General features: G+C 47.4%; 2 protein-coding genes across 2 annotated transcripts in view; one reads left to right on the top strand and one right to left on the bottom strand.

Moving 5' to 3' along the window:
- LOC115342807 overlaps positions 1 to 10,083 on the bottom strand; it is a 147,242-nt gene extending 137,159 nt beyond the window's left edge. The window contains exon 1 of the mRNA XM_030017835.2: positions 9,895 to 10,083. The gene's annotated coding sequence lies outside the window, so the exon portion shown is untranslated. The remainder of the gene's footprint in view (positions 1 to 9,894) is intronic.
- A 1,929-nt stretch (positions 10,084 to 12,012) lies between these two features.
- The window catches only part of LOC115344010 (collagen alpha-1(I) chain-like), a 38,491-nt gene continuing 38,029 nt past the window's right edge, over positions 12,013 to 12,474 (top strand). Inside the window, exon 1 of the mRNA XM_030020726.2 lies at positions 12,013 to 12,235. Within this exon, the coding sequence (XP_029876586.1) occupies positions 12,013 to 12,235 (223 nt within the window). The remainder of the gene's footprint in view (positions 12,236 to 12,474) is intronic.

Genomic DNA, 12,474 nt, shown 5'->3' with positions numbered 1-12,474 from the left:
AAAAAAAAAAAAAAACCAAAGGGGAAAATTAATCCTGATGTAAAGCCAGCTAGTTAAACCCTATTCTTGCTATATAGCCACCATTAGCCAACCCCTGCAGTTTCCAGATGTTTATTATAGGATATGCCTGGACAAATCTTCTTTCATAAAAGCTCTTTGACACAAAGACATTAAACTTTAAGTACCTTAACACAAAAGCAGACCTTTTAAAGGGGATTTACTTGAACTTTTTATATACAAAAACAGCTGGAAAGGGAATAGAATGACAATGAAGTAAAACAATACTTACAGACAACCAGTTAGTAAATCTCCATCTTCTCCTTTAGGCACAAAAGCGAACTCCATACACCTTCAGCACCGTGTACACAATAGTCCTATTAAGCTCACCATTTTCTAGAAAATTAGGGGCCTGATCAAAAGAACACTGAAATCATTGGAAATCTCGCTATTTGCTTGAACATCTTTGGATCTGGTCCACACTGACTCCATAAGAATAACTGCTCATACCAACTCAGCTTAAAGCTGTAAGAAAACAACTCTGGTTATAACCTCCATAAAAATACAATAAAAAGGAACACATGCTTTCTTTCTATTTACTTTACTTTCCATAATTTTTAAAATGGAAACTTCCAGCATTTTGCTCCACAATATAACCCAATTCATTGGGTCTGAGGAAGCAAAAGGAAAATGCAAGGCATAGAAGTTTGGTTCCCTGTTCTAAGATGTATCGTTATTCACAGTGAAAACAGCTACTATTTCATCCCTCAGTTTGATGCTGAATTATTTGTCAAAAATCTGTATTGCTGGTTCCAGGGTCCTGGTTCTGCGTTTCTTCCATGTCTCAACTACCTACGGGCTTTTCACCAGAATTTCACATGTTCATTAAATGCAAGGTCAGACTTCTGTAACCAAGAGTTTTACTTCCACTTGTATGTATGTGTGTGTGTGCGCATATATATATTGTAAAGCAAGGCCAAAAAATGAATATAGCTTCGAATGATAAAAACAAGGAACATGATTCCAAAACATTTTAACTAAAACGTATGCTGGTTGGATACCGACCATTCCTCATTTCAGGCAAGGCTTCTACTGTTTGCAGTGAGTGCCAGAGAAAATACATTTCTATTGTTAAAAACCAAACCAAAAACATGATCAAAGAATGGTTGTCCACTGGCTGACAAACACACACAGATTTGTAGGACAAGTGAAGCTGTGTCTACAAGCAGGATCTCATCTCACTCCAAGTAAAAAAATCAGTGTCAAAAACTCCAGTGATTTAAGTGGGACTAGAACAGATGCCAAAGTTACAATGCTCTTATAGCCAGAAAGGTTAAACCGTTCTGTAAATTTTTTTCTACCACTCTCAAAGACTGAAAGCTATTACTGCCTAATGCCACATTTGGCAACCAGATGGTACTGAGGAAACCTCTATTCTGATTTTACAGGTATTTTAATAAATTTATGCTAGGCTTTTTAGATCACTAATATATGATTAGCATCTTCTATACGTGAGTAGATGGATCATATATATGCTATCTGATCACCCAGCAATAACAAGCTCGATCAGGTTCAAGTTAATCATACCATCGCAATCCTAGTAAATTAGACAAACCAAGCAATATGGAACATCTACTGACTTCTTCCAAGTCAAGACAGATGTCACCTATGATCCAGCATACAGGGGAAAAGCAGCAGACCTTGCCACTACAAAATTAACTTATCTATATATTCTGAAGACATTTGAATAAGCCAAACCTGTTTATATCAGGCTGTATTTTGGCGATGGCCACAGCATTTTTGATGCAGCACTGGAAGCTCTAACACTGCATTTTTCATGCTGCCAAACCACACCAAGTTCCTACAAAAAGTTCCCAAACTTCTGCTGTTAGGTTGCCCAAAGCAGACATTTCTACTTCTGTCTCATTTCAGTAGAGAGGCTTACAGAAAACCCTTCTCGGATTAGACTCATACAGGGTACTGAAATCCAATTCCTGTATAGGACCTTCTTACTGATGGACCAAATTCAGTTTTTTCATAGGGGAGAAACAATATTATGCCCATTATACATATATAAAGACTGAGGCATGGAAAACTAAAGCAGTTCTTCCAAATCACCACCGCTAGCAAAGCAAGAGCACAATCCGGTCTTCTAACTTTGGTACTACATCAAATGGCAATTTTTGCCATTCCCTAAAAGCACATAAGCTCTGGAAACTGTTTTATTACAGCAATCGCCTCTAGAAATTTTCAGAACCAAATTATCACCCAGAAAGCTCATTTTGGCAGGAAAAAAATACGGTTAGATACATATATTTTTTCTAGCCCCATTTTTTGTGATTTCTCAGATTAGAATACCAATCAGGTATTATCCTCCCTCTTCCCACAGAGACCACAACACAAGGTGGTTATTTATTACCTACTGAAAATTCTAAAAAGGGGCAATAAAATTTACAGTTTTATATATACAGTTCTGTAGGTAAAGGACTTCTGATGATGCTATAATTTTCTGAATTCTGGTCAAGGATTTTCAGTTAATATTCTTCAATACTGCCCTGTAAGCCTATAGGTACATTGCAAAATCAATGTATACAACTATTATTTGGTTTTTCTATCTTTGCTTGCAATAAGAACCGCATTTCTGAAGCTATTTATTGGCACTTTGGTAATGCCGTAAAGGCTATTTCTTCCTTCCTAACTGTGCTTTTGTTCCTTTCTGTGCTGAGCAAAATATGGTAAAAGGTCAAAAGCATATATCCTTTCTTTCCAGCAAATTGAATGTTATAAACTAGTTTCCTGGTCCCCTCCAGATTCTTAGAAACTAGAGAATGGTGGAAACTGGGGTACACAGGTGCACCCCAGATCCCTATTGCCCAACATTACAGCAGCATGGGAGAGCGGCAGACAACTTTCTAACACATTCTTCCCGAAGAGGCTTTCCTAATTAAAGCCAATAGTAGGCCACAACCAGTAATAGCGATAAGTTGTTCCAAAATATTCCCACTCTGCTCTTGACGCTGCCTTTTACAGGAAGCAACAACCCCCTTTCACCAAGTTTCCCCGAATTACCGGGCAATCTATGAGAATCACTGAAAGCCAGCAAACTCTCGAATGCTTTTCAAAGCTAAGAAAATCCAAGCCTTCCTACAAGATTTCTATCATCTTCCCACTCTACCCTAAATCACATTTATGTGACTCATTCTGCCATTTTACACTTCCCACAACTTGAGTCCTTCCTGTCTTGTCTTCCTTTTCCCTCCTTCTCCTGCAAATCTCTTTACTTTCATGCTTTGCTCACGCAGAGTTTTATCACAGCACCTGTGTTATATTTTTCCCCACTAAAGTGATTACTTCTTCAAGTCAGCTCCCTGCCTTCTGGAGACAGACACTCCTCTTGTGACCGCGCAGCAGTGCAGATTACGACGCAACGGTACACTGCATCCCTACTTTTATTTCTAATCAGCATAGCTCCTCTTTTTGCACGGGCATTACGCTGCTTTTTTTGCAATCCAGCTGCTGCCTCCCACAGCTGCAGGATTTGCCGGACCAGCCTTCTGAAGCAGCAGCTGCTGCAGCTCGCAGCTCTCTGGGAGCGCCGAGCGCAGCAGGGGTGCAGGAAGGCTGCTGCTGGGGAAAGGATGCTCTCCCTCCCCGCGGCAGCCGTGCCCTGCACTGGTACTTGGCAGCCTGGAAGAGCAGCCACCGAGGCCAGCCGGCTGCTGCGCTGAGCTCCGCCACGGCGGGGTGACCCTGCCAGTCATGGGGGTAACGTTTTGCTGTCTTGAGTGGCGGAGTTGATCAGCCTCTCCCGGGAGCTTGGAAGTGCGTTGAATTGAAAGACGTTGCCTCTCGCTAGAGGCAGGATCGGTTTTGTATCGGCCGTTGCTCCTGCCGGACTCGATCGCAGCTGCATTCCCCTCTCCCCCCACACACACTTCGTGCCGTACTGTCATTTCTTTCCAAGCTCAACATCAAGGTTCATGTAATTGCATATAAGCATATGTATGTGATTGTATATGCATGCGTTACTTCAAAAAGATTTGCATAGTAAAGCCTGCAAAATGAGAAAACACCAGTATTAAAGGAAGCAGGTGTGATTCAGCAGCTTGTTGTGGGCATTTTAGGAGACAGTCACATGTGGCTGCAGACTTCTTTAGTACATACTGCGCCAACCCTCCACTTCCTATAAAATTGTAATCACCTCCGGAGCTCTTCTCCTGATACCCAAGTGCTTCCATTCATGTCAAAATACATTCAGCAGTACTGGTACAGCTCTTGTTAAAACCAAGGAACGGGGGCATATGTTACATATGTTAACACACAATAGCATATGGTATTCAACATATTTGACTACAAGATCTTTCTTTTCCTTCCTTATGCATTGTATACTATAATAGAAGCTGAAGTCCAGCTCTGATTCAATATCAGCAGCACTGCTCATTGTGCACGCTGATCAGACAACAAAAGCTTGCTTGGAAAAGATCTTGTCCCGGAATAAAAATCTGGTACTGTTTGAGTCCCTCGTTCCAACGAACAAACTGCAGGACTGCTGGGCTGCCGAGAAGGATCTTTTAGTAACAGATCACCACAACGTACAGGCTCAGTAGAAGCACCATCATTAAGTAACTTTGAAATCAAACATTTCTTAAGTCTGATTATGCAACTTGTATACTTTGTTAATAATTTTTCCAAAGTTTTGCTGGGCGAGGCCTATCATCGCTGTCCCCCATAGCTGCAAGATCCTGCTGATCAGAGCAACCTTGCAGCTGCGTGAGGCAGGGGCTGCCAGGCCGGCACAGCCCCCAGGGATCCCGAGTTTAGCACAGACTTCTGTTGAGAGAGACAATCTTTCGGTTTGATTTCTTAATTGAAAAACTGTAATTGTAGCAACACCAGGCCCCAACTTGCATAATGAATAGAGTGGGGACCACTGAGATCTATAGCACAGACTACTCCTACTCCACCTAATTAAGTAACAGCTAGCAGTTGTGAGCTTTTCCACATGCATATGTAAAGCCTGCTGACAAAAGGGGAGAGGGAACTCTAACAGCCTTTTTATTGTTGTTAGGCTGCAGGAACTTAGGAAGCTGCTGAAAAGTTTGGTAGGATATTTAGCTTTGTGGTTACGGTCTGGTTGCTTTTAAGTCTAAATGCTTTTTTAATTTTTCTCCCTTACCATTTGTTTTGCTGCACTCACACTTTTATAGTAACTTCAGTACTTGTGACCTCCTTTTTCTGCTATTCTATGTGTTGTTCTACATGTATGCTTTTCTTCTACTTTCTCCTGCTTCCCCACCACCAGTGGGAGTAGTAAGTGTATGGATGGTAAGTGTACGCATGCTTCAAATCTATATCTAGCTCTACAGAGGAGCCTGCAGAACCATGGAAATAATTATTCTAAGAAAAATGGTGTTCATCCTCCACAGCAATTGTGTGGAACATATGAACTTGCACAGTTTCTGTCATGCAGTCCAGCCACTAAGCAGGAGTTGTGAGAGGAGATGTCTAGTACAGATTTTTCAAGCACCAGTTTATAAATTTCTAACAGTGTGTAAGCTGAGGCTTTTCAAGGACTTATCACTTTGGTGTGTCTTCCTGAGAATGGCAAAAAGCACTCTTGAGACCTCCATCTGCTAAAGTCAGTCTTCCAAAATGTGGAGGTGGTAAAATTTCTGAATTGAATGTTGCAAATTTTTTAGCATGGACAAAATAATGTGTTTTCCTTGATTACTGCCTCATAAATGACTAAACTGCTTTCCAACTGGAACTTCCTCAATACTCAGATTGAAGTGGGTAACACTATGGAAAAGCTGACACTGGCCAGATGCAATCTGAGGAGAAAAAGCAAGCACCCGAGTACGGGGTCTTATAATGTGAAGACTCAAATAGAAAATTGCAGTCTTAACTATCGGTAGTGGAAGTAGCTCTGCCTAGAATAGGTATAAAAATACAGATGTGTGCTCTCTTCCTAAGTGACTACATAATTATAACATTGTTTTTCCCATCTTTCTCCTTTCCCTTCCTAGTCGGTGCTATTGTTATCTGCTGTGTAGTTGGTGTGATGACTCAGATGATAGAATTATGACGGAGATTACATATACATGGAACACTGAGGCCCAAGAATGCAAATTCTTCTAGGCAAACAATCTAGGGTTTTTGTATTTATTCTGCCGAGCACTACACATACAGTATTATAAGGCTAAGAATAAAAGTTTTATATTTTTAACTACTGCTTTCAAGCTGAACCTCAAAATAAGCTATGCTTTAGTTCAAGGCTTGAACTTGCTGTTGAAAAGAAAATCAACAGAGCAATTTTCTTTATCATGAGTAACTACATCTACCTATGGCTTTGAGTGTATAATAAGAAGCTTAACAGAGTCTCAAGCAACTGGAGTCTTCCACTGCAGTTTTGTCCTCATTTGCTCTAGTAATCATTCAAGCTTAGCAGCGTTTGTTAAATTCGGATACAGGTCAACTGTATTTCGATGAAGTTCAAAGAAATGGGTGCAGCTGATTGAGCCATATCATAAAAAAAAGAAATTTATACAGAAAATAGTGGCTTGATGATGCCTGCCTTGATAAATATGGTGTTTTGCTTCCCAGCTGATGGAATACCAGGTTTCTATCTATGGAGTAAACTATCTTTCTGAAAATTCTAGTCGGATGATAAGTAATTTGCCTTATTGAAAAGTATTTTGTCAGGAAATACCTTCTGTGAGGTAAGTTAGATACAGATGTCCTCTCTCGTCTGCAAGTAAAGAGATCAATTAAAAGGAATATGTATTTTTGACAGATCACCTTGTGCAAAGTCATTTTTATTGGTTTATAATGTATCTGCAGCACTACAATGAGCATTGAGTTCAAGATTATCAGATTTGCATCTAACTAATAGATTAAAAATAATGGGACATGAGGCAAGCCTACAGGAATCAGGCCCAACGTATGTTGGCTAGCGTAAAGCCATGCATGCAGAAATGACTGTTTTGAAGTGACCGAGACCTTGGCTGGTCTGATCTGGACGTTTTAAAAAGGCCTGGTTGCTAGAAAATGTTGAGAGCTTAACTGTGAAAAAATAGAATTTTCTTATATTTATTTCAATGCAGACTTGGATCAACTAAAAACACAAGGAATTAAAACAGGCTGGGATTTTTTTTTTTTTTTAATAAACATTTTGATAGATTTGGAAAGCTGAAGAAGGTGGGATAATAGCAATGGACTGCATCAATCTACTGTTTCACACTGAACAGCCTCTTGCAGCTTGAGTGGTCTCCCTGGAATCTGTATGAATGTTTGGGGGTAAGGAAAAGGAGGCAGAAGCTGGCCGTCAGAAACTCCTATAGGATGCGTACACTGTAATTCTGTTCTGGACTGTGGTGCAGCCACTGCAATTCTTACTCAGACTCACAGCACCTTCTGAAGGGCTCCATCATATCTGATCACTAGTGCAGTACAGAGCACGTAATGAAGTAATACTTTATCTTCATTTATTAAAACAGCTGTCTAAGGTCATAAATACGATGAGTTGTTTTTATCACCAGGAGTCCTCCCATAAGCATGAGAATGATGATTAACATCGTATCTCCAGTTCTGCTTACATTTGCAACCTCGCGGCAGATGCTTGGCTCCAGTGTTGTTTAAAAGCCATCAGAAATTGTCTTGATCACTGGTGACCTCTGCAAGAACTTTGGTGGCTGCTACATCGATCTGACCCAAGGAGCGCTCCTCAGGCAAACATGAAGGCAGGCTTTTTTTATTGATTAGCCAAATGGTCTAGCCTTCCTGTTTTGTCTCCTCATTGGCAATTAAGAGAGAAATCCATTGAGGGAGTGGTGGCAGTGAACCTTTCCCTCTGACACAAATAACCTTAATCAGGCCTCTTAGTTAATTTCTGAAATTGTTCTGTATCGACCTCTGTTTGAAGCAGGATTTTCATCCTACGGCCCTATCAGTAAAACATACACATCTTCCTGTTAGCAAAGCAGGCTTTTTCTAATGGTGACATCTTTTACTTCTTATTTACAATCCTAATCACATCATTGATTCCAGTAATCTTTCCTGCACTAAGCGCTGTTATTAATTGTCTCGAAGGAGAACCTGGGTGGGTTTTGTTGGGGTTTTTTTTAAACCTAGATAATTAAAATTAAACCAAGTAATGACAATCTAGGAGACTGGGGGGTGGGGAGGGGGAAGTCCAATTCTCAATGTGTTTTTAACATCTAGACAGTAAAGAGGCCACAATGTTCCTCAGCCTAAAACTAAGGCTGAAACCTAAAATAGAACCAGAAGATCATTTTGGTGACTCAACTAAACAATGGGGATTAGCTTTCTACACCCAAAGCTGTGATCGTCCAGGTTAGGAAGGTGATAGTTCGATCCAAAACACAGCATTTGGGCATTTCCTTACTTGTGTGACTCCTTTTGTGTCTGAACAATGGAAATACTACACTTGGGTAATGAGAAATGAAACATTTCCTCACCTCTTCCCTGATAATCACTGACTTAACCCCCCTAAATGAATGCATTAATGCTTTACCTCCATCTTCCCCATCTCTGTTTTACACTGTTTCATGAAAGGCCGGGACTTGTTTGTCCTCCGTAATGTCGAGTGGTATTTTAGACCAGGAACCTTTGAAATAATTGGGAATGTTCATAGCTTATGTCACTATGACTTCATTGCTACTCTGTGATGAAGGGCAAAAGAACTTGCGGGAGAGGGGAAGCCCTGGCCTCGGGGCACTCACGCAGGCTGAATCTGGGGCTAAGCCCCCTCCCTGTCTGACAGCTCTTAGGCACACGCACTCCATTTTTCATGTTGATTCACTCTCCCGGCATGTGTGAGTTAAATGCAAAGGGTTTTTACCTTTAAAATAATCTGTGAGATTTGCTAAGTGGAGATGCTAGGGAAGTTCTGGCTGAGCAGAAGGAGTATTTATCGTATGTTCCCCTTGCTAGAAAATGCCCCTTTGTACTTGGGGTGCCGAAGAGGCACGGGACGATTTTGGCAGGGAGGAAAGGTTTGACTTACCCAGGTGCTATCCCTGTCAGCGTGGTAGATTTACAAACCTGATGTCATCTATTTACATTTCTAAATTGCAGCATGGAGCGAAATGCAGCGATACGAAAGATTAGTCTTCATTTGGCGAAGTAACTGCCAAATTAAATGATGACAGATGGAAAAACTAAACGCCACGGTGTCAGGGATCCGGTGATAGCCCTCTGCTTTAGCAAGAGGTAAATATGTAAACCTCAGCTGGTGCCTGCAGAAGGTATGCGTCCAGTTTAAAGACCGTCCTCGGACTTTTTATTTAATCAATACCCCCTATCGAAGAGAGCAGCGTACAGCATTAGAACTAAAACAGCGTTATTAGAAAATGATATACTGCACATTAGGGTGTATAATTCATGTCGCCTTCATTTGCTCAGACCGTCGCGAAAATCCATAAATCATTTTCTCGTTCGTGTATTGCCTAAGTGCAATTTGTCATTTCGCATTAGAGGGCTGCCTCAGATCATCGGCGCTTTTAATTCACTGCTCGGGCTTTAACACAACGCGGAGCCTGCGGAGGAGCCCACCGCTGCCTCCGGCCGAAATCTCACAAAATGGAGACCCGGGGGCGCTTGGAAACGCGGGGGCGGGAGGGGGGGGGGAAGGATCGCACCGCTGAGCTGCGGCCCCCGCCGGGCCGCCCCCCCCCCCCCCCCCCCGCGCCGGTACACGTATATAAATATAGAGATAGATAGAGATGTATGTATATTCCCGCGTGGTTATTGCCCCCCCCGCCCCCGCATCAGGCCGCCTATACTAAAGGGCTGCGTGGGTGGGTGGGTGTCGCGCCTCCAGCGCGCGTGGGGCGCGCCCCGACGCCGCCTTCGTGGACCCCCGCCTCCCCCCCTTACCTCCGGCCCCCGGGGGCGAGTTCGGTCACGGTCACGGTCACGGTCACGGTCACGGCCCCGGGAGGGCGGGCGGGCGGCGGCCCCTCCGCCTCCGAGGTCCCCCCCCCCCCGCCGGGTTTCGCCTGTCGCGCCCCCGGGCTGCCCGCTTCCCTCAAAGGTGTCGCCGTTCCCGGGGCTCCGGCGGCGGGGAGGGTTTAGAGACGGGCCGCTTCGGGTCACGTTAAATCGCGGGGAGCGGCCGTTTCCCTAACGGCGGGTGAACGCACCGGCCCCTTGCGGGCACAAACTCTAGCGTTTGAAGTTGGTGGCGGCGCACGGCAAGAGTGAACGGCCGCCCTCCCGCATGCGAGGGAAAGGCAGCGAGCTCCCCAGTCCCCATCCGCAGCCGGCGGCAGCCAGGGATTTTCTGACGAAATCCGTTTTATTGGAAAACACCCGCCGAAATCGACCCGCCGGCTCTACTTAGAGCTGCTCGGAGCGCGGAGAGGCGGGCGGGGAGGACAAGACGCTGTTTGGGTGGGGGGCATTTCCCTGCCCGCCGGCTCCCCCCCACACACACACGGTAGCTGCTTTCCCGCCTCTCCCCCCTCCCGCGGCGAGCGCTGCTCGACCGGACTTCATAGCCGCCACAGCCGCTTGCGGAGGCGAGCGCGGTAACGGGAGAGCCGCGGCCGGCGCACTGGACCCGCCGGCGGGGCGGCGAAAGGGGTGTATGTGTGTGTGTGGGGGGGTGTGCGTGTGTGTGTGAGGGGAGGCGGGCGAAGGGGGCTCGGGGCGGGGAGCCCGGGGGTGCCACCGCGGGGCCGACAGCCCCGCTCTCCCCCGCCGAGCGGAGGCGGGGCCGCCGCCGGGGCGCGGTGCGCCGCTGCCGCCGCTGGGGGGCGCCCGCCGCCCGCGATTGCGGCCGCTGCCGAGGGGGCGGGGAGCGGCGGGGCGGGGCGGGGGCCGCCGCGGGCTCCCGGGGGGCTCCGCCGCCTGCGCGGAATCGGGGCGGCGGGGAGGGGGCGGCGGACCGGCAGCCCCGGGCGCGGAGCGGCCGCCGCCACGCCGGACGCCGAGTCCGCCGCCCGGAGGCGTCACCGCCGGCGGCGCGGGGCAGCGCGGTTGTGCCCCGCGGGAGCCCGGGGCCGGGAGCGGGGGGGGAGGCGGCGCGCATCGACCCGCCGGCGGCGGCCGCGGCCGGGTGCGCCGTCACCCGCTTCGCGCGGGCCGGAGCGGGGGCTCTTTGAGGAAGTGCGGCCCCCGGCGTGACGCCGAGATCGGCTTGGCCGCGGCGGCGTGAGCTCGGCTGTGACCCCCCCCCCGCCTCGGCTCACCGCGGCCGGTGCCTCCGGGACCCGCGTCCGTCCCCGGGGAGGGGGGGAGGGCAGGGGCGAAGGTGGTTTTGGTACAGGCGCAAGTTTGGAAATGTGAAGTCCTGCGTTTCCGCAGGGCGAGACGCATCTGGGCATACGGCGGACTGAAATGTACGGAAGGGAGCCGCTGCTTCACTGACGGATTACGGACGGGGTCAGAGCAGAAGCTGCTCGTTCCTGCTTTGTGTTGCTCTTTAGAAACAATAAAATAACATTTTGGGGAAAAAAAGCAAGAACTGCAAATACTTCATCCTCTTTACTCTTACTTTCTTCGTTTTGTAAAGTTACGGACGTGGGTCTTCAGCTGTAGAAAGCCCCCGGGTAGCCCGGGACGCTCAGGCAGCCGGGGCTTAGCCCTGCGAACCCCCGACTCGAAATTCACCCCTGGGTGCCCAAGCCCCCTCCTCAAGTGCCGGCGTAGCCTCACAGCCAAAGGCATCGATCAAACCCGTGTTAATCGAGCACTTGACGTGCTATAGACACTATTGGTAGAATCGACTTGCTGTAGCACGGAGCTGCCGTCTCACTGTCTGAGGGAAAAGGGGAAGGAAAATGCCCCGTTGCTGCGGGAGGCAGAAGGATCCCCGGCGCGGGTTCCTCCAGCCTGCGAGGAGTCGCAAGCCCCGAGTCCCGGCGGCGGCTGCGAGCCCTCGGTGCAGCCTCTGAGCCTCCCCCGCCGTTATCCGGCGACGGCAGGGTGGGAAGCGCGGGTACGGCGAGCACCGACGCCCGGTACCGGAGCGTTTCGCTTGAAAATAAACAAATGGGTGGCTGTGAGCCTCTGCCGACTCCTCTGCCTGTCCCCCACCCCAGCGATGCCCCTCCGCCACCCCCGGTAGCCGGTGACAGAAAACGTGGGCCCCCCCCCCCGCCTCGTACCCGACGGTCCCCTGTTCCGTTAGTGGAAATTCCGAAGTGTAAACGGGGAAAACTGGCCCAGGCTCGTGATACTTTGAATTGGCTGGAGCTGGAAACACTGTATCTGCGTACGATGGAAAGTTGCGCTTTCTCCACCGTCAAACAAACTAATTAGCTAAGGCAGCCCATGGGGGGGGGGGGGGGAATACTAATGTCAAGTTTCCCCTTGTTTATGCTTTTTCTAAAAACGTTCCTGCGCCCGGCCTAGGGTAGGAAAGTCAGTAGCTGGTGGAAACTCCCTCTCCAAGGAGAGGGTTGTTTACGATTACCCGTGTGTGCGCGGCTGATGACGAGCGGTGATCTCCCT

The sequence above is a fragment of the Aquila chrysaetos genome, chromosome 1, assembly GCF_900496995.4.
Source record: "Aquila chrysaetos chrysaetos chromosome 1, bAquChr1.4, whole genome shotgun sequence".
In the NCBI taxonomy this organism is placed as follows: domain Eukaryota; kingdom Metazoa; phylum Chordata; class Aves; order Accipitriformes; family Accipitridae; genus Aquila; species Aquila chrysaetos.
The sequence above is the reverse complement of the archived record's forward strand: the minus strand, read 5'-3'. Positions and strand labels throughout refer to the sequence as shown.